General features: G+C 42.6%; 3 protein-coding genes across 7 annotated transcripts; 1 reads left to right on the top strand and 2 right to left on the bottom strand.

Annotated features, from left to right (window-relative positions):
- The first annotated feature begins 212 nt into the window (after positions 1-212).
- On the top strand, positions 213-3,322 carry trim35-14 (tripartite motif containing 35-14). 2 transcript variants are annotated; one of them, XM_069164840.1, is made up of 7 exons: positions 213-268; positions 504-952; positions 1,083-1,178; positions 1,295-1,525; positions 1,636-1,658; positions 1,751-1,869; positions 2,071-3,322. In XM_069164840.1, exons 2-7 carry the CDS (start codon positions 530-532, stop codon positions 2,601-2,603), a joined length of 1,425 nt encoding a protein of 474 aa, XP_069020941.1. In that variant the 5' UTR covers positions 213-268; positions 504-529; the 3' UTR covers positions 2,604-3,322. The 2 variants fall into 2 exon arrangements, with proteins under 2 accessions (XP_069020941.1, XP_069020940.1); XM_069164839.1 differs by lacking the exon at positions 213-268 and having other exon boundaries at positions 275-952.
- A 278-nt stretch (positions 3,323-3,600) lies between these two features.
- On the bottom strand, positions 3,601-23,664 carry tulp3 (TUB like protein 3). Of its 4 annotated transcripts, none has more exons than XM_069164836.1 (12): positions 23,614-23,664; positions 17,669-17,710; positions 15,660-15,711; positions 11,094-11,256; positions 10,582-10,803; positions 7,768-7,913; positions 7,471-7,662; positions 6,627-6,739; positions 6,168-6,285; positions 5,986-6,084; positions 5,630-5,801; positions 3,601-5,433 (listed from the first exon to the last, which is right to left on the bottom strand). In XM_069164836.1, the coding sequence occupies exons 1-12, from the start codon at positions 23,631-23,633 to the stop codon at positions 5,300-5,302; spliced, it is 1,473 nt and encodes a 490-aa protein (XP_069020937.1). In that variant the 5' UTR covers positions 23,634-23,664; the 3' UTR covers positions 3,601-5,299. The 4 variants fall into 4 exon arrangements, with proteins under 4 accessions (XP_069020937.1, XP_069020938.1, XP_069020936.1 ...); XM_069164837.1 differs by lacking the exon at positions 23,614-23,664 and adding an exon at positions 22,031-22,050; XM_069164835.1 differs by lacking the exon at positions 23,614-23,664 and adding an exon at positions 20,039-20,327 and having other exon boundaries at positions 7,780-7,913.
- A 917-nt stretch (positions 23,665-24,581) lies between these two features.
- On the bottom strand, positions 24,582-26,454 carry rhno1 (RAD9-HUS1-RAD1 interacting nuclear orphan 1). Its single transcript, XM_069164873.1, is given in 3 exon segments — positions 24,582-25,552; positions 25,554-26,039; positions 26,236-26,454. Coding segments are annotated over 3 exon segments (894 nt in total). The 5' UTR covers positions 26,401-26,454; the 3' UTR covers positions 24,582-25,309.
- Between the last annotated feature and the right edge of the window lie 17 nt (positions 26,455-26,471).

The raw sequence follows: 26,471 nt of genomic DNA, 5'->3' as shown, positions 1-26,471 counted from the left end.
AAAAAAAAAAAAAAACAGGTATATTATGTTTACCACGTCTCATCTTAGCCAGCCAAACTAACATTTGTTTTATTCGTCATTTAGAAAGCGCTTAAGTTCCTCTTCCTCCATCGGGAACTATTGCTTCAGATGAGACGTCAAGGGGTCAGTCAGGGGTTAAAAACGCCTGCGCGGTCTCCGAGACTCCGCCTCCTTTGGGTGACTCATCAAAACAGGAAGCAGGAAGCGCCCAGACTCGCGTATCTGTCACAAGACTGTGGAGTGTCAGGTAAACTTTGACTCTTTGGTTTCTCTTACGTAAAACTTGACAGCCAGATTACAATTTGCATGCGCAGGATGATTTATGTTCGGCAGTTTTCACAGGGAGACGTAAACGGGCTATTAGACGAGTGATTTTGAGGGGTGGAGGGGATAAATAATAATAATAATATATATATATAAAAAAAAAAAAAAGAGGCTGTGTATAGTAAATACATGCACCTTTGCCCTACTTTCACTTACAGGGTAAAAAAACCAACAACGTGTCAGGATGGCAGGCAGGCTCTGTCTCCCCGAGCTGGACCTCACCTGTGCCATATGCTGCGACATCTTCAGGGACCCGGTGGTCCTGAAGTGCAGCCACAGCTTCTGCGCCCCTTGCCTGCAGCAGTACTGGTCCCCAAGAGGACACGGCCGGGACTGCCCCCTGTGCAGAACCCAGACCCTGGACGACCCCGTGCCCAGCCTCACCCTGAAGAACCTGTGCGACTCTTACGTGCAGGAGAGCGAGGGCATGGAGGAGACCGCGGGGGACCTGTACTGCGACCCGGGGGAGGAGTGCCCTGTCCACGGGGAGAAGCTGAAGCTCTACTGCCTGCTGGACCAGGAGCCCATCTGCGTGGTTTGCCACACGTCGAGGAAACACAAGCAGCACGATTGTTGCCCCGTCAGCGAGGCGGTGGTGGATGCGAAGGTAAAGTTTAAGCCGTCATTAAAAAAAAATAAGTAAATAAATAAATTAAAATGAAGAATTCGTTCCCTGAGTTCCCCCGTTGTGAGCTATTTAAAGATGTTACAAGACTGAAGTTCTTCCTCTTTTTCAGGAGAAAATGAAGTCCGCCCTCAGCTCATTGCAGGACAAGAAGGCCAGTTTTGACAAAATGAAGAAGAACTACGAGGACACTGCGGCGCACATTCAGGTGTTGTGTCATTTTCTTTTATTTTGGAAACCTATTCCTATAAAAAAAATAAATCCTCCAGGTTAGAGGCTCTGCCGGTCATCTCCAAGCCACACTTACAGCCGTTTTTCTTCCAGGTCCAGGTTCGCTTTGTGGAAAGGCGAACTCGTGAGGAGTATGATAAACTTCACAACTTTCTGCTAGCTGAAGAGAAGGCCAACATGGATGCTCTGAAGAGAGAGGAAGAGCAGAAGAGCGAAGAGATGAGGCAAAAGCTTGAAGAGCTGGAGAGGAACATATCATCCGTGTCCGAGTCCATCAAAGTTTTGGAGGAGGAGATCGCTTTGGAGGGCATCTCTGTCCTTCATGTGAGTTTGAAATATGAATATATACACAGATACTTGCCTGAAAATATATATATATATAAATGGATCAAATATTAAAGAGAATTTGCTTTTTTTTTGCTTTTTTTTTTCAGAAAAGCAAGAAAACACTGGCAAGGTAAAAAAAAATAAATTGTAAACTTCGATTTTTCTTTGCTTTGCTTTCCTAAAATAATATGCAAACTGCTTCTTTTTTTCTGTTTCCTGCAGAGCTAAATGTCCAATCGAAGATCCAGTTATGGCTCCGGGAGCACTCATAGATGTGGCCAAATACGTGGGCTCCTTGACGTTCCGCGTGTGGGAGAAGATGGATAAGATCATCAATAAAGGTTTTAGTTCATCATAATAATAATAATAATAATAATAATTCAGACCAGAAAGAGAAACGTGGTTTACTTTGAAACTTACAGCTGCGGCATTGACTTCTCGGTGGCTTCCCCGCGGCGGAGCGCCGGTCGGGTGATTTTTTTTTTTTTTTTTTTCTTCCGCATGAGCCGCAGTCAAAAGTAACCGCTGCCGTCTTCCCTCAGCCGCAGTCAGCCTGAACCCCAACACCGCCGCCCCGTGGCTCGTCCTGTCCGACGACCTCACCAGCGTCCGCGACAGCGACGAGAAGCAGAAGCTGCCCGACAACCCGGAGAGGTTCGACCCCGACACCGCCGTCCTGGGCTGGGAGGGCTTCAGCTCGGGCAGGCGCGAGTGGGAAGTGAACGTGGGCGATAACACGGCCTGGGTCGTCGGCGTGGCCAAAGAGTCCGTCGCGAGGAAAGAGAAAGTGTCCTCGGTGCTGAAAAACGGCTACCTGTGCGTGTACTTCTACCACAAAATGTACTTCGCCGGCACCTCTCCGCTGACGCGGCTCAACTTGAAAAGGAACCCGCGGCGGCTCCGGGTGCAGCTGGACTGCGACCGGGGCCGGGTGTCTTTCTACGACCCGGAGAACAAGACGCAGATCTACACCTTCAAACACGCCATCGCTGAGAAAGTCTTCCCGTACTTCTGGGTTGGATGTCAGAAGTGTCCTTTGACAGTTGAAGCAGTGATGGATGTTGAGGAATGTTGAAAGTACAACCTGCCAACTCCTGATGTTTTTTTTTTCCTCAGCGCAAAACTTTCAGAAACATTGATTTAAATCAAACTGCATCATTTCTGCACTTTCTCTCCCGATTCAATGCAAAATTGTTGGGTTTTTTTGCATTATTTGCTTTGGAGTTTTTTTGATTTTTAAAAACAGAATTTCAGCATATATTTAGCATTTTGTTGACTGGAAAAAAAATATAGCACCAAAGAAAATTTAAAGCTTCATGTATTTTAGTTTTTAAAAATGATGATGCATGTCAAGGTGTGTCCGAATAATCCTCTTTCTTTGTTTTTTTTGGAGTCCAAGTGGTGTTCATCACTACTAATATATGGAAAACACTTAATATGCTTTATGTGCAAATACGAATGATGTCTGACACCGCTATATAACAAATAAATGATTTGTAAGTAACATGGCTTCCATGTTTGGTGTAAAATGATGAATGTGTGAAGTGGTGCGGGAAGTATTCAGGTCCTTCACCTGAGTAAAAGTAAATATACCACAGTGTAAAAATATTCTGCTTCAAATAAAAAATCCTGCACTCAAAACTTTACATTTGAGTATCAAAAATAAAAGTGCAAAAAGTGAAGACATGTAAGCAGAGGATTAAAATGTCAAATGCCTTATATTTTTCAAAATGTCTTTATTTTGGTTAAAGATTTTACATAGACGGAAATAAATACTTTTGTTTTTCTCTTAAATGTGTTGTGGATCCAATTGACTTCTGTTGTGTTTTACGAAAATAGTGTTTCGCTAAAAACATTCATCTCTCAGTATAATAAAATGACAAACATCGATCATTAGTTATATTTTCACACGTTGAAATACAGCCGTACACCTGGTTTTATAGTCCTCGAAGTGGAATGTTTCAAAGTCTCTTGTATTAAAGGCATAAACAGTATATTTCAAAATATTTTCGATAACTTTGTTTTCTTCAACACTTAATTGCACATTTTAGAGTACAAAATGAATATGCAGATTTTTTTTTTTTTTTTTTTTTTTTTTTTTTTTTAATCAAACTGCGAGCACAGTTACTTTTGTAACATTAATATCTTTAAACAAACTGGATATTTGTAGTTTCACGTATAAAGGAGGGCTGTAACAGATTCATGGTTCTGATTGGGCATTCAAGCGGGAAAATACAACTTGAAATAGTTGGGTCTTTTCCTGAAAAAAAAAAACATTCCCAACTTTTTTTTTGCCACTCCAGAGCAGCCGTGACCTTCAAAATAAGAGCACTACAAAGATATTCTCGGTTCCGTTTCCTCGTGTCCTTCACAAACATACACTACACTCAATGGACAACATATTGAAGGCACGTAAAAGACACTTTCCCTTTTCATTTACATGTATTCCTTATAATTAAGATAATTTTTTTTTTTTTTTTTTTTTTAAGTAAGGAGATGGAGCTGAAGAGTAATAGGCAGTTATAATTTTGAGACGGACTAAAAATGTGAACTGTACAAATCTGGCTCCATCTTAGCTCAAAACTGATGTCACACGTCTTGAATACTCAGTGTAGATACGACAGACTTTTAGGTTTCTTTTCATAAAAAAGTCTTGAGACGAAGCTCTGCTGTATTATAAATGCTAAAATCTTTCAACTGTTATTTTTAAATTCTAAGTGTTGAAATGACATTTCGTATTTTATGTTGTTTGGACTCTGCTGGAACAGATTAAAATAAGAAGGTATTTCTCTTGTATTTTTATGTACAGTATGTTTATCTTTTCTCTTCAAATGTGCAATTCTGCAGTCATGTTTTCTTTTTTTTTTTTTTTATGACAATCCAACTCATCAAGACGAAACGAAATCACAGTCACGAGATAAAAATGACACTTAGTCACGAAGAAAACCACAACACAAAACCCATAAGACAGGTCTGCTTTGAAGAACACCTTCCACATTAGGAGAAAAGAGAGAGGACAACATGATCAGGAAAAGATTGACGTGAAAATGAGTTACACATAGATGGCAGATTAAACCAACATTTAAAGATGTAAACAGATTTTTTTTTTTTTTTTTTTTTTTTTTTTTTTTAAATGTAGCCACACTAGCGCTGAGTCTATGATGCCCATTACTTACCAGAAATGACTGTCAGATGGGTGGAAAATAGAAAAGCTTTTCTCTGCTTCCTAGAAATCTAAAAACAAAACCTAAAGTTTGACCTTCAGGTGGCGCCAGAGAAAAGGCCATGATTATTCAAACTGGTTTAGGCTTTGTGGAGTGATCTCAGCTGACTTTAACATTCTTGGACCCAAAACACTGAGTGAAATCAAATTTAAAGGCAACAGAAGAAACAGAAAATATGCGGTTTCATCGCATATCTTCAAAACAGGGTCATAAATATGACATCAGTTCTTTTTGCACTTGGTGTCTAACAAGAGCACCTGACTCCAGCACGGATGAAGCTCGACTTTTTCCCTTTTTAAGTCTGTGCACTTGCGTACAAACAGTATACACATCGGCACGTTGGGTTAACTGGTATTAAAAAGAACTCCTGCAAAATGGCGTGAGACAAAAAAACAAAACAAAAAAGAAAAGAAAAATAAAAAAGCCAAGCAGGAGCTCCGACACTTCTGATCAAAATTTGATTCCTGATGCAGTCAACTTCCAAAACAGTCCCGTGAAAAGAGAGATTTGACGGAGGACAAGGAGATGTGGTGTCGGAGGTTCAGGCTTACTCACAGGCCAACTTACTGTCAAAGCTCGACAGGCCGATGGCGAAGGCTTGAAGAGCGCACATGGGGTAGTTGTAGTCCAGAGTGAAGGTGTCTTCGGCCACTCTGCCGAACTGCATGACGATGTAGTCGGCTAGAGTTGGGAGAAGTAGAGTGTCAATCAACAGTGTAATCATCACTGATCAGAGTATACTGCATATGTTTGAAACATCCTCGTGATCTCTGCTTCCTGTTAAACGTCAAATTATTACACCGTGACTAAATGAATAAAGAGTTGATATAAAATTGGACTGTCGTTTATGTACAGAGACGGAGACGGAGATACTCACGGTCGTTGTCGTGAACGATTTGAAAGTTTTTGACAGAAGCTTGAGTTACGCGGCCGTGGAAATTCAACACGTAGGACTGGGTGTCGTCGTTCCACACGGGGGCCTTGTTGTGCAGCTCGATCAGGTTATCCAGCGAATGATTCTGCCATCTGCTCAGGAGGCTCTCCTGCTCCTGTAAACGAACACATTCAAGTTCAGCTTTCAGCCTTCGAGCTGACGCTCTTATTTAGAGCGAATCGAAACGACACATTGAGCGCATCCACTTTTAGCTTTGGACTAAAATGACCGGCGGGCCAGACGCTTCGACAACGCCGCGGATGTGAAGCTTCGCGTGACGCCGTGACAGACACACTCACGTTTTGCGGCCTTGCGGGGACTCTCTCGAAGTTCATGTTCATGCCCGGGATGATCACAGTCATTTTACGTGGTCCTTTGAATCCCAGCACGTTGGTTTCCTGCCAAAAAGGTGCGGAGAGTGTGACAATTGTAGCAATGACGCAGCGGATCACACATCGACCAGCCTTTGTCATCCACTCACGTAGCAGATGGCGGCCAGCTCCTGCCGCGTGTTGCTTTCTTCCAGCAGAGCCCCGGGGTTTTTGCAGGGGTTGGTGCCGTTGTCGTACACCGTGAATTTGGTGCCCACGAGGTTGGACCTGAAAGAAAAACACTCCGGTGATGAAATGTTTACACCATGTCATATTTTTTTCAACCGCTGGCAGCATTTTTTTTTTTTTAATATATATATATATATATATTTGAGTCATGGGGAGAGGCCAGTTACTGACAACAGTAATGACTGAGAGAGGCTGCTCAATGTCTGAAAGCACAAACTAAAAGGTTAGCACCTCTTCAACCGCCATGATCATCACATGGTCTAATACAGATGTCAGGACGGCCTGTTAAATGTAACTTCAGCTATGCTGTCAACTAATGCCAGTTTAAAGATGTCGGCATCAGTAGACACAGGTAGGTTGAGGAAGGAGCGCAGTTTTACCTCAGTTTACCGATGAAGCTCTCCGCCTCTCGCGACAGATCAGTGGCATCCACTGAAATAAGGTAGTTGGACGTTTTACTCTTCTTCCTCTTTCTTCCTGCCAGCAAAAACACCTGCAAAAAATAGAAAATGAATTAAAAAAAATTACGTATAAAACATAGGATTCTGTATTTCAAGTCAATACACGTACACTGATTTTTCCTTGACTTTCACCGACTAAAAAGCTGAAATGCCCTGATCCATGATAAACAGAAAAACAGGCCGTGCTACTTTACTCTCAGCCTTTCTCTCATCTATTTATATCACCCAGTCTTTGAAGTCATCCTTTTGTAACCAAAGCTATTGAAATATTGACATCTTCCTGGCAGGTTTGACTGCCCTAAGACACATCGTCAACAAAGTGGCGATCACTTCAGTAAAGAACAGAAAGGGACTAAAACCACTCGAGCAATACGGGAAACAACTGGTACAAGGCTAATACAAAAAGACTAGATGGATGTACGGTATCATAATAATATAATATAATGTTGTTGTTTTTGTATAAATGGCAACTAAAATTGAAACATGCAAACAAAATTCCCTGATATTTCATGACTTGGCTGAAAAAAAAAAGCTCAAATCCCCTGACTTTCCTGGCCTGGAAAAGAGTTGTAAAAATTCATAGATTTTCCATGACTTGTGGGAATCTTGGGAACCATGAAAAAGTTGGATCAAGTCCCTGACATTGTCAGTTTTTTTAGTTTTTTTTTTTTTATGTCTTAAAATCACATTTCATATTTACTTAACAACTCTGTAAAATAACAATTCCTATCCCTAAGTTCAAGGCGCCTGGCTCACAGCTCACCCTCTTGCCATCGTCTCTCTCCAGGTGCATGAAGTAGGTGGGGTAGAGGCCGCGGTCCATCCCCCGCTTGTCCCGGGAGATTCGACATTTAACCGTGAGGCCGCGGGGCGCTGGACGCAAGACAAACTCCTCCAGGTTGGCCACATCCGCCAGTAAGCTGTCTGCCGTGGGCGATCCGGGGGTCACCAGCTCCTGGATAGAGTGAACACGGTGCGTGAACTTTGGTCTGATAGACCAAACGTGTATGGATAAGACGTGTATTGTCACGTGGTCAACGTCAGCGGTGAGTGAACTCACCGAGCCACTCACCGGAATGTCCTTGCCACTAGCGGCCGAGGACGGACTGTTGGTGTCCGTGTGGGAGGGGAGGGAACGCGTCCGCTCTTCCTCCGCGTCTTCCTCGTGCTCGCTGGCTTCGTCGAAGTTCATACTTCCACACAGACCTGGCGGGAGACACGACGCAAAGGTGCGAGAGTGCTCTTAAATGACACATGACGGTCTTAAAGAGGCGCGGGAGGTGAATCCCAGAGGCTCCGTGTGCATTAGACATTTGATTCCCCCCCCCTCCCGGAGGTCTCTTTGGTTTTGGTTCAAAGGTGAATTTAATCATTCTTGGGTTCATCTGTGGCCTTTGATATGCGACAACAAATTTCTCGCAAGACGTGACACAATACTTAGGAAACAGTCGGAGCAAAAAATAGTCCATTACACAGTTAAAAGCACTCCTTTTTTTTTTATTTCTCTGAAATATTCAGGGGGGGGGGGGTTTCTTTTCCACGAGGGAGATTCCTTTCAGCTCTTTAAGACCAAAACGAAACAAATGAAATGAAAGGATGAAGCTTTGTGAGTCGGAGTGTTTTTCCGTAATGTATTTCTTATCAAAACAAGCATCATGATCACTCAGCGTCGCCTCGTCTTCACCCAAGGTGTGACCAGAAGGTCACATGTCTTTAGTAGCCTCAACTGCAGCCCTTCATCTCACAGCCTGTGCATCTCAAGTCAGTTTCTGACAGGGTGATATTAATGTCGAGAGATGAAGCCGTTGCCGCCGTCTGCGGAGACAGCTCGGTGCATTCACGCATTTGGGAAACGGGCCTAGCGGACTGCAGCCGGTCCGGACAGCTCGAGACATCCCGTCTCTTCATTGATAATTGGATTTATCAGCAGCTCTTGGCTGCAGCTATGGTCCACTTTAAATGTGCTGTCAGAGGGAGCCAGTGGCCCACGCGGGTTTGGAAACATCTCAGCGAGCAGAGGAATTTCATGTTATTCATAACTTTGGAGAGTTTTAAGACGAGTTCAAATCTGTTGGGTCGGAACATTTTTAACCGATTAGAATTTAACGTGTAAGTTTCTAAAAAAAAAATGTGGTTGCTATGAATTACGGAGTATGTTACAAAAGTCTTCACTTATGAGGACATATTTTGATCCCAGCACTTGTAAAGCCTGTACAAATAGAGCCTTTTCTGCTTGGCAAACATAAAAGCTCTCTGTCCTCAGAGACTCTGCTAACCTGCTGCTGCTGCTGCTGCTGATCACCTGGACTAACATCCTGGACGGGTTGGAGGAAGTTGGGAAAGCGTTGCAGTATTGAACCAGACGAATAATGCGACGGACAAACACAACATTTAAAGCAGGGTATTTACAAGAGGTGAACCACCGGATGTGCAGCTATTCCTGAGAGGAAAGCCAGAGCCATCGCGAAATACCGACTGCAAATGTTAGCTCCCCTCTAACTGTGACTCCAGGGCTCCAATTAAAACACTGCACAAAGCTGTGTCGGCCAGAGGCTTATAAAGTCAACCATCTGGAAATGTCACTGAGGACTAGCCAACAATCCGCTAAGCAAAACCCAAAACAGACGTGCACACCAAGAAGTCAAGAATATTCAAAGGTGACAGTGATCTGGACTGATATGAACGTGCACATCAAACATGAATGCACCTCAAAATGTCCTTTTCTTGCTTTGGCAGCGGGGTGATACGCGAGGACAGGGAGCCAAAAATACCTGCTGGAACTCCTGAGGACGTACTGCTATGCTAAACTGGGCTGACATTAACAATGAGGCCCCGCATTATTGAGGAGGACAATGACATTTAGTGCCGCGCCATCACGTCCGCACTGCAGCCTCGAAAAAAGATCCGATACCGAGAGCTGCCTTTGAGAAAATTCAATCGGAATCCACCGAAACAATAAATGTTATGTCTCCAGCCTGCAGGGCAAAAAAAATGGCGAGACAACGGCACCGTTGTGACACCTGTAGAACTGTGGGAAACTTTTTCCATTCAGGACAGAGAAACTTTTCTTTTTCTTTTTTTTTTTTTGCTCTACAGCAGCAGCTGCATCTAAAAAGTTCACAACCCGTTCTGAGCTCGATTTTAATACATCTCACGTAAATTTGTATTAAGTCTTGCCAGCTGGCTGGCGAGATAAGTCAGTAGTTTTAATGATGCCGTAGATGAGCACCGCAGTGTGAACAATTGCCCCCGCCTATTATTAAGCGACTCATTTCTCATTGCGCCGCCATCAATCGCAGCACTCACAAGCAGCAGCCGAGTGCTTTCAATTTTAGGGATGTCAAAAAGTCGGACTTTGCTGAACAATACCTGCTGATTTTGGAGTGTCGATTCATTCACAAAAAACAGACGAATACTGAAAACACTCATCAGGGTGACATTTCATATGAATGACTGTCATCCCCACCGTTCCTCCTCTCATGCAAATCTTCTCAGTATCTCACATTTATCTTTCCATATGCAGTATTTTTTCATTCCCAGCTTCTTTTTTTTTGCGATGGACTGTGTTCATTGTTGCCTGTAAAGGCCAGGGACTGTAATAAATACTGTGTCCCAGCAAAAGCACTCAGAGGGGAATCTTTGATGCATCAGGGGACTCGGCAGACGGTATGAAAGATAATAAATAAGCGGCCAAACAATTCGAACCCCAGTGGTCGTTACATTTGACTGTCGGCTTCACCAAGAAAGAAGTATTATATCCTCCCAGTACACTGAATAAAAAGTCGAGATGTTTTAGAAACTTAGCGTCTCTCTAACTCTTTCATGAAATTGAACCAAAAAAAAAGAAGTCAAATTAAGCTCTTCTGGAGCTCACCTTGTTTCTGCAGCAGTTCGTGGATGTCCGTCTTGGGCTCGAGCAGCGTCTCGGTGTCTCCGTCCCTCTCCGGCTCCTCAGCAGCGGGGGACTGGGGCTGAGACTGAGGCTGGAACTGAGACTGGGGGGACTGAGGCTGCGACTGGCTCACTGACAGGATCTGGATTTTCATCCCCAGATCAGGGGCCTCGGAGCCCAGGAAAGCTGCGGGGCCGTCAATACCTGCAATTATGTCTTTAATTAGCACATTAGCAGTACCTGCACAGAATGGATTCAACAGTGTTTCTAGTCTCCCCGTTTAACTGCATTGTGATCAGCTGAACAAAACTTACCTTCATGTAGCATCTGTTTTAAAATATAAATATCATGCATCCCACTTTTTTTTTTTAATGTAAAGGCGGAAAGAGTGTGTGACGGTACCTACTCTACGAGCTTTGAGATAACATAACATTACAAAAATAAATCCTGGGTTACGGAACAAAATATTGCAGCATGACAGGGGCTTTCCTCACCGTCCAGGGTGACATCGTTGGCGACGCTGAGGTGAGAGTCCACCAGCGGGGCCTGCTCCTCGCCGCGCCGCGCCCTGGAACGCCGGGGCCGGACCTCCGTGTTGGGCTGGACCATCAGAGGTTCCTGTCGCTTCCTCCGTTGCTTCTGTTCCAGCAGTGCCCTCTGCGGACCCAAGAGGGGAACAGAAATGAAGCTCATTTTTATCTACAAATACGCATGACTGTCGATGCATGTCAATGGAAGAAAAAAATGTATAAAAAAAAATTTTAAAAAAAATCACACTATATATAATAGAGCAGACATTGAGAAGATTTAGCCGAGCTGGAAAACATCAACTCTGGAAGCATAACATTAGTATGCGTTGCACGATGAGTTACTGCCTGTGTGTCTCAGTAGATATTGCAAAAGTCCCGGACAAAAACATCAAATCTTTGTCAATGAAACAAATGGCTGCTTGACACAGAATTATTCTCAAGGTACAAACTGAGCATGGGAGGGGATTTCTTATTTTAAGAGGTTCCTTGACATAAACTGAAATATTGGCCAAGTTATAAATTTGACTTTCTGGTTGCACACAAATTAAGGAATCCAATAATTTGCTGTATACAATTTCACAGAAAGATATTTTGGTTTGGAGCAAAGTGTTGGACTGACCTTGAGTCAACATGACAACACAGCATACAGTCTTTATGAAGAGGCCTACACTCTGTCTCTGCCTGCTAGGCAGCAGCATACATTTATCAGAGCTACATAACAAAATAAAAGACTGAACTAAAAGTAGGGATCCTTCACATAATAGAAATGTCAACTGTGAAAAACCCTTTCGAGGTGTACAACACTGGAAACTGATGAATTGAGATCATAAGTCTAGTGATGAGCACCCCATGTTGCATGTTCAATGCAAATACACAGTAGAGGTGAAGTGAACACTGGATAGCTCACTCAAAAGAAAAACGGCGTTCCACACTGGAGGTCCCCGTCCCGTGACCCGGCTGTATCTGTTATAATGAGGCACCCGGTGCCATTTTTTTTTTTTTTTTTTTTCAAAGGTTGCTAAGCGAGGCCAACGAGTACTAAGCGTTTGTTTTGCTTCATTTCTGTTGCTCTGAGAATTGCAGTTGAGGTCTTTCAAGAACAGGTTGAATAACGCCTGTGTCACTGAATCATAATTATAATGCTGCTATTTACTCTCTAATTTACAGTTTTTATTTGGAGGAAGTAAAAATCTTAATTTTTGTTTTTCAAATCTCACTCTGGCCTGATGATGAGGTTCAGAAAAATTCTCCCAAATGTCTCCAAAAGTTGCTCATTTTGTCTTTAGGTTTTTGCAGCTGTTACTGACTAAATTTAGGGATTTTTTTATTTATTTTTTCTCCAGGTGAGAATGTAAAATTTTTACAGGGTTTAAGGGGTTAACAATGCAGCCAAGAGAGTGATGGAACAAATAATGAAGCCATAATAAACCCCAACAATCAAGTAGAGGCCCAGATACCTCCGAGTGCACTGATTGGCTGAATAGCCCAAATGGAGGGTGCTGCAGCAGTCTCATTAGCGTTGAGCTGTGTATGGTGTTCTAAATTGAGGAATGGCTAACGTGATCAGATCACAAAAGTTCAGTAAAGTTATGAGTCAATCATTATCCATCAAAATGTGACCAGTGACATTTAACTAAAGCATAACTGGAGCCCGATGACCACACAGAACTGGAGTGTGCTTTAGGTAGTGTGCTTTAGTGCACAGTGATTTGTGCTGCAGTTTTAGGAAAGGTCGTGTTGTATCCGCCCCCTCACCCCCACTAACCGCCCCTCCCACCCCCTCACCCCCAAAACCAAAGGAGTGGTCGGAGCAGCCGATGGATTATGCAAGCACATTAATTAGCGTGCCGAACAACAAGCCCTGTTCAGCGATGCTGTTTAGCGAGCTGGAAGAAACCGGGAAGCCTCGTCTCATATTTGCCAGACCAAAAAGCTTTCATAACTCATCAGTCATTGTGGAATAGCATCTGAGAGAATTCTGAAACGTCTGCTTCACTATTTCTACCCTCTCTGACCAACTATAGCAACATCTGCTGCCACTGTTAACACTCTGCATTTCTTGTATGAAAGGTGCTTTGCAAATAAAGTTTATTATTATTGTTATTATTATTATTACTCAAGTGTGAAAAATGGCTCAATGTGATCTTTTCTTTTACACTTTTTCTGCACTTGGATAATAAATGGAAACTGTAGTCCCATACATACAATGAAATAAGCAACATAGGAGTGTCAAGAAAAGAAATAAGGAAAACGATTTTTTTTTTTTTTTTTTTTTAATGAAATAGATTAAGTTTTACAGAATAAAATCAGTGATTTAATGATTGAGTGTATGAAGAGTCTGGGAGCTTTTTTAACTGGACGTGTTACCATTTCAAAAGAAGACCAGGTTTGCCTGCTCGCTTTGTGTCTATAAATAAAGGCGACAAATGAATAACACATAAAGCCGGATTATCATAATGAATGAATGTTAGTGTAATAAAGGGATGTGGGAATGGTGCCAGATTTCAAGGTACACAACAGGAGTGTAATTCTGCCTTTTATCAACATATTATTGATTGAAGTTATTTGAATGAAAATGTGATCACAACTTTATCAGTAGAAGTTTTAGATGTACTGAGTGCCTAAAATTAGTCTGTGAAACTTGTTTTGTCTCCCAGTGTGAGCTATTTTAAGACGGTCCATTGTAAAAAAAAAAAAAATGCTATTCTTTTGTAAAGACTGCAGCACTTGGCATTTTGAGATCAGGATGTGACTTCATTCAGGCTTTCACACTCCTTCCCGTGTCGGCCAAAGCACTGGAGAAACAGGAGCAAAGTATATGGAATGAAACATACGTTGATTTTAATATAATATATAATCATGGGTGTCCTTTTAAACAATCTGTTTGTATTGATATTTACAAAATGTAAAGGAAAGAAGCCACGCACTATCTATACAGAGAAGTTAAAGCCTGAGCTCTTCTTTCCTGTCAATGACAGAACTGATTGGAAAAGCTTTCAGTCGCAGTCAAAGGCAGTCTCACAACTGTATCCCTCACGCAAGCTCTTGTCCACAAACAGATGAAGAAAACACACCAGAGAAAGAAAAATCTGAAGTTACAAACCCGTTCCATCGACATCATGAAAAAGTGCGCGCCAAACTCGTCAAGTTTCTCTAGAGAACAAACATTACAGATTCCATTTCTCCAGAGACCCGATGAAGATCCGTTCTCCCCCAAAGAGCAGCGCTCCCGCTGGGCATCACTCTGTCTCGCTGTCCCTCGTTCCTCTTCAGGAGCTCAGTTTGAGAATCAATAAACTAGCAGCGTCCTTTGCACGATGCAGTCCTCTGACAGAAAAGGTCTATCTCTCAGCCAAATACCAAGCGTCAGAGAGTGTGTGTGTGTGTGTGTGTACACACGCAGTCACCGTTGCTAACTGAATCAGCAGTCATTTGCGCTCAAGCAGGAGAGAGAGGGAGGAAGGGAGGGAGGGAGGGAGAGAGGGGAGGGAGAGGCTGGGAGGTGGGCTCTGAGTGTGATACGGTCACAGTCACACAGCTCCTGCTACTTTTCTCTGAAAGTTTTTATCTCACTCTTTCAAATGGGAAAACACCAAATTGAGTAGAACTGCAGTATGAAATAGATTTAACTTTTGTGTCTTCAATGATTCCTAACCTGGATCCCCCCCTTCCACACATGCCTGTGTGTTTGTCCTCAACAAGTTACGTAAGGACAGAGGACTCGCCGGAGACGCTGTTTGGGCTCAGCTGAAAGTTTTCAGCACAAGTCAGCCACAGTGGGACCCTGGGACACACACACACACACACACACACACACACACACACACACACACACACACACACACACAAGCCAGGCCCCCCACACTAAATCCTCCTCTCTCTTTGAATTTACCAATCTGGCCCTCCCGTTTTCCCTCTGCCTAATATGTGAGATAGTGGAGTAGAGCTTCCAGCTTAAATCAAAGCTCTACAAGCGCAGCTCAACAGTGAGGTTTGGGATAAAGCGTCTTACAGAGACTCAGGAGGAAAGGATATATATATTTAAAAAAAAAAAAAAAAAAAAGGGAACTGACGTGTGACATACCAGTGTAATGTCTGGATAAAAGGGAACAATTCAGCTTGCGTGAGTAAATTCCAAAGAAACAGGCAAGTTCAAAGAAAAAAAAAAAAAGAGATTTTCAAACCAACAACATGAATTACTGAAATGCACGCTGCATGATGGCGAAGCTGCTCCTGCCAACAGTAGGGACCGCTTGGTGATAAGAGAGCAGAACACAAGGCGGGCCCTTGAATTTACCTTCATAAATCTTCGCAGGTGCTTTCGAATACAACGGCGGTTAGGCCTCGACCTAAAACACCATCTATGTGTGAGTTAGACGGCTTAATCAGACCGATAGTTTGTGCACAAGAGCTGTAAGCTACGCCACACGCTCTAACAGAAACCACAAATGTTAAGATGAAATAAAAAAAATAAAAGCAAGTGTGATCAGTCAAAAAGCATGCTGTTCATTACTGAGGTGAGTTTCTTACCTGTTTTTCCAGTTTCTGTTGCATTAGACTGGAACCGTCATCTTCAATGCCACTGCGAAAAAAAAGGGGAAACAACATGAAAGCACAAATTGATAAAGAGCAGCTGCAGTGAATTTACTTATCAAACCACTAGAGGGCATCACCACAGATGCATTGATACAAGGAAATAAAGACTTTCCATCCTGTATAGTCTTCTATGAAATAACAGAAAAATAAGTTTCGTCACAGCAGTGGAATAAAGCAGTGATGCAGAGAGAATTATAAAAAATGTTCCAGAATATAGTAACTCAATATTAAGTAGAACACAAAACAATATATATATATTTTTTTTTTTAAATCTTTCATCAATCTGAGCTTGTTGATGAAACATGGCATGACTTATTATCTGCAAATGACAGGAAACAAAAAGGAGGCAAGTTGTTTGAAAGAAAGAGAACGGGAACAAGAGAAAGAGGCAGGACAACGCTCCAGCTGAGAGAACCGCCTTGCAGTCTGGGGCCTCTGGGCGTTTACCTTGGACACCTATATGAGGAGACCAGGCCCATGTTGCTTAGCTACAGGGAGGAGAGTGAAGGGCAACAGCAGGCGTCTCCTCTGAGTCAGAGACCTACAGCAGCTCCACTCCTATCTCTCAGTCACATGGGCTGATGTAATGTGTGACTCCATTTCTTATATCTTTGATCTTTTCCTGTCCAGTAGATCTTTAAATATCACATGTTCTGCTTGGCTGATATGACTTTTCCATAGAGGCGGATTAAGGGTATAGGGTAAGACAACTCTCCCCCATTAGGCAACCTCATTAGGTATCTGACTCGCTTCATCTTCAGTCTCTATTTCCATCTCCTTCACTCACTTCTCGCATCCTTTTCCACAGCTGGAAACTCATTTACACCAACAAGCACAGAAATCCTCTAATAAATCTGTTTCACTGGGCTTTAGTCATTATCTGGCCACCCCGGCATCAAAATTGTCATCTCACACCAGCGTGTCATATCATCACTAATGACTCCTTCTCTATGTGCCCCTCACTGTTGACACTGGCGAACAGATGGTTCCCCAGGGAGGCCATTAGGGCACCTGAGAACAGGTGCTGGTGACAGAGAGGAGAGCCGGAGACTGGAGGGTGATAGTAGTTTTTAATTACACATACGAGACTGTCATTTAGGATGGTGAGGACAGGAGGTGGGTGAAACTTCTGCAGGTGAGCTGAGCAGTGATGTCCGGGACGAGTCGGTAGATGGATTTCATCAAAGGACGGCCAGATTTGCAAATTCTCCAACTAATGTAATTATGTCCAGTCATCATCGGTTGGCATAAATAACTCTACTTCAAACATATCTTCATGTTTCTCATTAGACGGTGCCATTAATAATGTTTCCATGCTACAAGGCACGGTGTGCTTAACCCTCCTCATTGCGTTCGATGTTAATTCTGTGTTCCCAGTCCAAAATGACTGCCCCAATACAGCTCATTATAAATCTATAATATTACAAATCACTTATTTTCTTAGGTATTTTTTTTTTATCAATTTAGGTTTCTGTGAACATTGCTGGAAGTTTTGAACTTCCATTTTTGTTCATGGCCTGTAGGCATAATGTATGGATTATTTTGACAATAACAAATACTCTTTCATCTTTCTATTTATCCCACACAATTTTGTTGAAACCATTTTATTCAAAAATGTAAAAAAAAAAAAAATGGCACAAGATAGTGGGAAAGATGGACCAACCAGTATGTTGCAGCTATGAACATTATATTGGCCTATTTTTGCTATTCGACAAAAAAAGGTTTGTGAGTTTCTCAGGTAAAATGTTGAAACTGCTGAAACAACCAAACAACCGATTTCACAAACACAAAAAAGCTGCTGTTCATTCTCTCAATTCATGATTATCTAAAAATTTAAGTAGTTCAGCACCATTCCCCCCCCCCCCTATGTCCATCCCTAATCTTCAGGTAATTTAACAAGGCAGATGTAAAAGAAGAAGGTTTGTGTTGTGAAGTTTGCGTACCTTGCTGTTGAGTTAGACGTGAAGCTGGCAGAGCTGGAGGGTCTTCGGGGGGAAAAATGGCCCAGCCAGAAGCACAGGACATGCGGAAAGTAAAATAGCGAAACAAGTTCAGCAACAAGATATCAACAAAAACTCACCGGGATATAAATAATACTCCGTCTTCCTGTGTGGTGTTTCATTTGAGGGTTTATCATGAGACGAAAGCTACGTATGAACAGAGGTTTTACTTTTAAGTGGACAGTAATCAGCTAATAAAAGTTACACAAGCTGATAATAGTACAGCTGCAGACCAGGTGCGATGTAAAATACAAGGCAAGCCTCATAGTATTACGATAAATACTGTAATCTGCTGAGGTTTGAGTGAATGACCTCTACCGCAAATGTTCTTGGAAAACACGCACACGCACGCACGCACACACACACACACACACACACACACACACACACACACACACACACACACAGTTACAGGGTGCCTCATCACAGCTGTGCGTGATCAATGTTTCATTAATCCGTCACAGCTTGGGTGACAAGAGAAGGACACGGCCACTGTTGTCCCTTCCATGTGTGTCAGACCAAGGTTACCATGGAGATTGTGGCTCCGTCAACAGCACACCTCCACTAGCATTGATTAAAAACCTGCAGCCACTTCTTGAGCTCCGATGTAATCGGAGGCGTTTAGCACTGTGCTGCAAAGATTCACAGACTGACTGACGGACGGAGGGAGGAAGGGAGTGAGGGAGGGAAGGAGGGAAGGAGGAAGGGAGGAAAAGAGGGGGGGAGGGAGGGGTCCAAGATGTGGAATTGTTGTTGAACGGCAAAATATAGCTAAATATTTACTCAGACAGTATGTCTTTGTGAGGCAAATATTGAATGTGCGATACAATGTGATGGATAGATGGACCTGATATGAGTTTACTTCTATGAATAATGTCATGGGGACGACTGTCTTTAACTTCTCTATTGGTTCAGGGGACAAAAGAGGATATGTTGACCAGAAACTTGCCTCCAGCTGACAAGATCAAAGCTATTAAAAACTGCACGAGATTAACCGCTGGAATCTTAAACATCATCAGTCCGCTGTCCGTTTTGTCCGTTGTTCTTTTTTAATTAAAAGCTTTCCACTTTACCACATCAAAAAATAATTTGAAAGTTGAACGAGCGTAACTTAATTTCTGCCACTGGCAACACGGCTTCCAATTAAAGAGAGGATACAGAATAAAATGAGAGCTGATGAGATTAAATGCTTAATTCCCTGTGTGTCAGCACTTGGGGACTAGGGTGAAAAAATGATAGCAAATTGAGTGAAAAACAACCAGAATATGCCCTCCCTCAGCATTAAGCTAGAAAGTCTCTGGTGGCCTTTAGCTTTCTGCCTTAATAGCTCACTTGTGTAAAACTAATCATTTAGACCGTCCACATTGAGGAAGTTAAATTGTTCAGTTTATCCATCTGCCCATTATTTCTGAGCAGTGTTTGCAGATATAGCGCAGGTTACCAGACATGGTAACATTCAAAGCAGCACACAGTAACTGCACCCAGCTGATGTTTGAAAAAAAAAAAAGGTACAACAGATAAACACTCCTAAAACCGCAAATAGTACATTTTACGTTTATTTATGAGCAGAGCAAATTCAAACAAGATTAAACTTCACAATACACCATGAGCATTTCAAAATGAACAAAAGTTATCTCAACTAATCACATGTGAATCACCACAGGCAAAAAAAACAAACTGAGAATGAGTTACGTCAGTGCTACTGTCATCACAACACAATCTCGATGCCAATAAGACACATTCAACGGTCACAGTCATTTCAGCTATAACAGAAACTGGCTGAATGAATATTCTGAGACCATCGATAGATAGAAGTGCTCCAATCAAGCAGCCAACAACACCACACACACACACACACACACACACACACACACACACACACACACAAGGTTGAATAGACACACGTAAATCACCAACTCTGGTTACATCACACAGTCACAGCCTGATGCTCTGAATAAGTAACGACATGGTGGCAGAAACATGATCGAGAGGCGCATCTTGACTGCAAGATAGTCATTCAGCGGGCCACAAGGCTGTGACAGTGACTGGAGGAAACATTATCGTAATGCTGACCACCCCCTCCTCCCTCCCACCTCCCCCGTCCTGACACAGGCCACTCTGTAATTCTTCACTCTAAAACGCTAACAGAGCTGAGAACTTTCAGCAAAAAAAAAAAAAAAAAAAAAAGCATTTGTCTGTGTCACTGTTAATGTAGAAGCCAAACAATAAATCCTGAAGCGCACACAAGAAAGCCGACTCTCAAAAACACTATCTTTAGTACCAAGATCATAGTATGTGTGCCTGTGCAGCTACCTGTACGACCAGCGACTGTAGACGGGCTGAGATCCTTCAGTCTTTACAGTGTCCATGGATGCAGCTGCAGGAATGCTAGTCCACTCCACGGGTCTCCTACAGTATCACAAAAATCTTTATTTACACTCGTGCTCAGTTTGTCTGCAGTCCTACCCGAACGGTAAGCCCCCGCAGGCTCCAGGATCTCTGCTATTATGTCACTGAGAAAGAGTAGCTATGTCCCACCCAGGGGAGTGACAGCTACCAGCGCTGAGGTGGACTGAGGATCGTGAGGCTTAATGCTGTTACCATGACTTCACACTTAAGGCAAACGCACAAGGATCCAGCTGGGGACGGGGATGAAAGAAGCCGTCCTAAATGCCAGTGTGTTGCAAAGATCAGCCCAGGAGCGCAGCGGGGCAAGAAAGTCTGACATTTCTATAAACGTCAGCAAAATTCTTTAAGCAGGACTGGAATCATTACATCAGTCGGAAATATTGCTCAAAATATCAGCTGCTATCACCCAGGTTCCCTTAATTTACAGCCCGGCTACTTTCCAGCCACTTTCTGAGACTCAGAAAGTCACAGCTCGTTTCCTCTGACTCACAGCAAGTTACCACATCAAACCACGGATGCACATTCTGTCTGGCGCCTCAGTTATATGCAACAAGTGGGAATTTATTGAGCTTTAAATAGACCAAATCTCCTCTAAAACTTTGTGCCGACTCAACATTACTGAATTATTCTGTCTGCATATGAGTATAATATTCTCGTCTGTATTTGTCATCTTAATACTGAACACCACGTGGGCTGTTTTAAAAAAAGGTTACTCGATAAAATGAAACCTATATATTACCCTTTCTAAAAACAGACACGGTGTGCGGACTTCAATCTAGTTGCTAGGAGACCAGAGGCTCCAATTCGGGGGTTTTCTGCGCCTATCTGCAAGAGTGAGAGAGAAAAAAATAAATCAGAATGAAAATGAGGAGTAAGATGTTTATGTTTGTCCTAAAAGAGATGGCGGTAAAATGGCATACACTCTTAAGTCAACCGAAGATAAGCAGGGGAATCGTTCACCAGAGGGAGTAATTATTGAGCTCAAAACAAATGATGGAAATAAGCAGCAAGAGTTCATAATAATAGCATTTCCCTCGGGGGACTCCCAAGGGAAATGCTATACGTTATAGACACCTTTAAAGAAATGTAAGCTGCTGTCTATTGGCACTGATCATATTTAACGCGCTGCTGAAACACCGAATCGTCGTGGAAACACAGCAAAAACTTCAGTTAGATTTATGCAGAGCTGTAGCATCCAACAAGGGGTGGGGGGGGGAAGCATACGCATTACAAATACCAGAAATGTTGCTTCAGCCTCTAAGTGCATGAGAAACAGAGAGGACTCTGCTGGCCAGCTGAGCCATACGTGTTTGGAATCCACTGGACAACTACAGTAAATCACAACTCCACCACAAGCAGGGCTTTTCGTCCCAGAGGTCGACCGCTATCCCCGTAGGGAATTTTATTTTTTAGAATTGACTGATTTATAGCAATAGTGTTCAACGAAGATGACTTGCTGATTTCAATGTCATGCCAATTCCATTTCGGTGCTGGACACATTATTACAGTTAATAAATTCGGGCCAAACACTCGTCCGTTAACTACATGTTTGAACTGGGCTGACAAACACAGTCAAATACTGATAAAAAGAAATCTTTGGTGGTTAAATATTCTAGCAAAGAAAACACTCCACTTATGGTTTGTGTCAAACAGCCTTGGCAGAGCAAGCTGAAGTTGCCAGCAATGGCAACCCAGAAAATAGTTAACTATCATCAGATTTCCAGTGAGGTCTTCAGGCTGACACGTATGTTTCTTTTAAATACTATTTCCCTTTCATGTTACATGTGACAGTCTAACCCGTAACCCTGGCCATATTAGTACAGTGCAACAAACAACCATAAACCATCACCAGCCTCCCACTTTCAAACACTACACTCATGTAACAAGTCTTCGTACCAGTACATTGGGGATGCTGTTATGAAAACTGTCGCTCCTCAAGCGTGTCATCTCAGCAAGCAAACTCTGGGATTCGTAACGGCTTCACGCTGGCAAGTGTCTCAACAGTCACTAGTTAAAAAAGAAAGAGAGTAAATATGTGGTGAATATAAAACACAAAAAGAAAAATCTGCAGTGACTCATTGCTCCAAGGAATAATAGTAATAACAATACATTTGTGGGAGATTAATTAAAAGCAGAACGAAGCAAAATAAAGCCCCTCATTCAATTTGCTTTCAGGCTTGATCGTTTACAAGTTCTGAAACAGCCGTCTGGGAACTTGAAGACAAACTGGGCTGGTTGAGGCTACAGAGCAGCTTGTTTACTGATCAGGTGTGGTTCACATTCATAAAGTCACACAGTTGCCCAAGAGTTCCCCAAGATCACAGTGTTGTTTATCCCGACATCTGGGGGGAAAAAAATAAAATAAATATGCCAACTCATTCAGGTTCATGAACCAAAATGACCAACACTAACTGACCCCACTCACATTATGGATTTCATGTAGCACAGAGACGTGATTATTCCTGGACGAAGCAAGCCGCACACGTGTTCGTAGCACAACGGGCAATTTATAAAAACTCTATAACAAAATGTATTTTCCATTATGTGTCTAAGCCTTGGGTGACAGCCCTTGTCTACAATCTGATAAAAATCAAATAAACAGACTGGCTCTGTAACAGGAAAGGGTGGGAGCTACTTTGATTTTTATCTCCCTGGAAAATGAAAGCTCTGGACTCCAGCTTTTGAAATTGTGCAAGTCAGTTTCTATTAGGCAACCAGACACATACGAAACCATTTCACCAACACATAAAAAAAACCAACAAAAAAAACCAACGCCCTGCAAAGCACTATGGTGCATTATAATTTGGGAAATTCTGCACTGATGTGTGTAAATGTCAGGAAAAAAAAAAAAAATACATGTTGTGTATTAAGTATGTATTAGTTATTAGCTCTATAGCTTTACTCATCTGGGAGGAGACTATGAATCCTGGCTTCCATGAAGGCTTGAACACACACACACACACACATAAAGAGTATCTAAAGGCATGCTCAGACATGACCTGCAAACATTTTGTTTTGTTTTTCCTTTACGCCACACACTTCCAGCGTACTCAAACATAAACCAAACAGGACGAAGTATGCGCACACGTGTCGAAGTGAGTGAATAATGTTGTCCCCCCTTTTCTCGTGAAAACCACAGTAATTTGTGACATCACGACCGTCCGCTCACGCCAGCGTCGTCAAAACGTGTGAATTACACGCGACGGCCGTCATTGGTGTTTTGACACGCCAGCTGAGGAATGTTGTCGCGAGCTCGTAACCGTTAGAAGCTAACGCTAGCTGAGCGCCGGGGGGGAGCGGGGGGGGGAGCCTTTTACCCCCTCCAACAAAAAAAAAAACAACAAAAAAAAAGTTGTGGCCGACAGTTAAAAGTTTTTCCGGGCTCTGGTTAGCTTCTCATTCCACGGTTGAGCAGACCGAAAAAAATTGGGAACACGACGTGCGAGCCGCGGTACGTTTTTTTGTTTTGTTTTGCTCACCTTATGCTGTAGGAACTCATGTTTATCCACGGTTGCTAAGGAAGATCCTCGTGAGGTAGAGCACTTTTGAAAACTCAGCTCAGTCCTTAGTTACCGAGCACACTAAGAACGACGGTCGCTATTGGCCCGCCGTTTATTTAGGTGGAATCTGATTGGAGGATATTCTGCAGCGGTGGAGTGGGCGGCTTGCTCGTAAAAGGGGCTCTTGATTTTTATTTTTTATTTTTTTATGCTTTAATATGAAGATGCTTCACTGGCTTGAACAGCAAACCTATTGTCACCGAAAATATTAATATAAAAGGAGGTGATCCGTTACGGTTTCCAGACTGACAATGAATAGTTCAATAAACTCAATTAATCCATCATGATTGCAATTATTCTGCATGTTACACTTGTTGCTCCCCTTCCTCTCGGAAATGGTCACAACATATTTAATTTCTTAAACTATTTAAAGAAATTCTTCACCTAGAATGTGTACAAAGCCGTATATTAGGTCTGGGAAAAATACTGCTGTTATATCGTATTGTGATAGAAGACTAGACATCATCTTGTACTTTGGACATCATAATATGGCATAATTGTTTTTTTCCTAGTTTAAAAAGCTGTATTACAGTAATGTGACGCCATTTTCTGAACATACCTTTCGCTTTTCAGATCATGTTCTCACTATAAAGACAAGTTTAAAAACCACAGTTAACCATCTGGTTTCTTCAAATTTTCTCTCAGGAGCAAAAATCAGCCTTTAAACTCAAACAAAATCAGGGTTTGACATTTATCGTGATAATTATTGATACAGACTGACACGAAAATTTACATCATAACATTTTGGCCATATTGTCCAGCTACTTTTTTGTGTGTTTTTACTTATGATTGTGGAGAAATATTTGCTGTCTCCTGTTCGAGTTTCGACACTCTGCCATCCCATCACTAACTGTAGCGATAATAAATCCAAAAATGTGTTTCCTCCTTCCACTTATAGATTTATTTCATATCTCTTCAGACATAGTTGACAGACAAGTTTTGTTTTTGTTTTTTTAATTACACACCACATTTATGAAAAGAAAAGATGAAATGATATTTCAGCACATCCATTGTTTTATCACACTAGTGTCTCAAGCATTTATACAGTATGGTGTTTGCTCATGTTATATTAATTTCCCAACATATGGATTCAACCTTCTTCGTTATATCTCCTATCAAAATGCAAAAGCAAAAAACCTGACTTCTATTTCTAGAGGTCAGGATTGGATCAGAAATAAGGAGTGGCTCTGATTTACAACATGATCTGTAACAATACAGTATAATATGAAGCTGTCTTGCTATTAAATATCGTCACCACTGAACTGCAATGTTGAGTCTTTTTTTTTACTTGATTCCTGAACTCTAATAATCATAAACTCCAGCGCTGTGCAGGATGTTTGTGTGAAAGAGAAAGTCATCTCTTAGGGTCAGTTGGCACGGTTCATTGGGAGGTTTACAGCAGCGAGAATTGGTCAATTGATCAATAAACAAAAAAAATGTATTTATTTGGAAAATCAAAACAAAAAATGTGAACAGAAATTCGATCATCACTTTAGAAGAGCTCCGTTCAGTGAGCAATAAAAATAGTTCTCAGAAAGAATTGGTCCAAATACGTAATCAGTGTCTCTTCCCTGTTGACATCACCGTCTAATCCTCTTTTCACAGACTCTCTGCATCAGCTATGAATTTGCGCGTCTGCCTCCGAGAGATCGCCCCTCTCTTTTAACAACAACATCAAACCCTTCCTTCTCCTCCACGTCACCTTCACCCCGTAATCCTCCTCCGGTGTGTCAGCCACCAAAATGTCGGGCGTCCGATTACGCGGTGGCGTGCGCGGCCGACCCAGTAGCAGATGGGGGTACGAGGGAGAACCGTTCCCACCCTGTACTGCTTTTGGAGTGTCCACGTCGGGCGGGGGGAGCCACACCGCTGTCCTCGGCGGTGCTGAACTCGTCGGGGGCCGGCGTCGCAGCACCGTCCGCTGGAATATGGCATCTCTCCGTCACGCGAATAGATGGCGTTTCAGGTTGATCCGAACATCTGCTGCGGGATGCGGCACCGTCAGAAAATGCTTCGGCCTTCCTTTTTCTGACCGTGTCCAAACGTCTCTTCGGTGTGTCCGAGTGCTGTGCGCTTGAAACTGTCCTTTTGTCTCGGCCTGATGCCCGTGGTTGATTTCCCACGTCGGACACAACGGTAGCAGCTTTCTTTGCGCACGTACTCCTCGTTTGAAGACCTCGGTCTCTCGACCCGGTCTTAAAGGATAACGAGGGGTATTTACACATACTGTTTTTCCTGTGCGGCTGATTGCAGCTGTCAAGGATGCTCGTGGCAGACTGGCATTTTCTCCTCCCTCGCCTCACCGGAAGCGCAGCTGCAGCTGAGCTGTCAAATTGTGGCCTTACCTGAAATAGTGAAAGAAAAGTGTGGGGGGGGGGGGGGGGGGGGGGGGGGGGGGGGGACAACATATATGACATTATTAAAAAGGTTTAGTAGTGGACTGTGTTTCATAATGACTGTGTTTCCATCCATAGTGGATGTTCAGGATAATTTAATTTACCCAGGAATTATTAATGAAAAAAAAATAAATGAGAAATGTACCCAGGAATTACGATCTGAGCTGCTTTGCTCTTGTGTCTCTGTGAAATAATCTCTGGGATTGAGCGCTGCTCGGACTTCAGGCACATTTTGGAGTTTGGCGCCACACACAGGCCGCTCCAGGAAGAGCAGGGGAGGCTTCTCAGTCTTTGTAACTTTGCGGGGCATTAATAGAAATCATTCCTGAACACCTGGTGGGAAAAAACAAAAACGCCACCAATTTTTTTTTTTTTTTTTTA

Source organism: Embiotoca jacksoni, unplaced genomic scaffold, assembly GCF_022577435.1.
Source record: "Embiotoca jacksoni isolate LCO1_2020_lvr unplaced genomic scaffold, fEmbJac1.0.p SCAF_32, whole genome shotgun sequence".
NCBI classification, from domain to species: domain Eukaryota; kingdom Metazoa; phylum Chordata; class Actinopteri; family Embiotocidae; genus Embiotoca; species Embiotoca jacksoni.
The sequence above is the reverse complement of the archived record's forward strand: the minus strand, read 5'-3'. Positions and strand labels throughout refer to the sequence as shown.

Bases quoted from the DNA above. Each gene is read 5' to 3' on its own strand.
- trim35-14 (XM_069164840.1), top strand. From the start codon at position 530: ATGGCAGGCAGGCTCTGTCTCCCCGAGCTGGACCTCACCTGTGCCATA. The intron at 1,526-1,635 runs GTGAGTTTGAAA...TTTTTTTTTCAG, and splicing joins AGGGCATCTCTGTCCTTCAT to AAAAGCAAGAAAACACTGGC. The intron at 1,659-1,750 runs GTAAAAAAAAAT...TGTTTCCTGCAG, and splicing joins AGCAAGAAAACACTGGCAAG to AGCTAAATGTCCAATCGAAG.
- tulp3 (XM_069164835.1), bottom strand. From the start codon at position 20,094: ATGGACACTGTAAAGACTGAAGGATCTCAGCCCGTCTACAGTCGCTGG. The intron at 11,257-15,659 runs GTAAGAAACTCA...TTGGGTCCGCAG, and splicing joins AACAGAAACTGGAAAAACAG to AGGGCACTGCTGGAACAGAA. The intron at 7,663-7,779 runs GTGAGTGGCTCG...CACTCTATCCAG, and splicing joins CTAGTGGCAAGGACATTCCG to GAGCTGGTGACCCCCGGATC.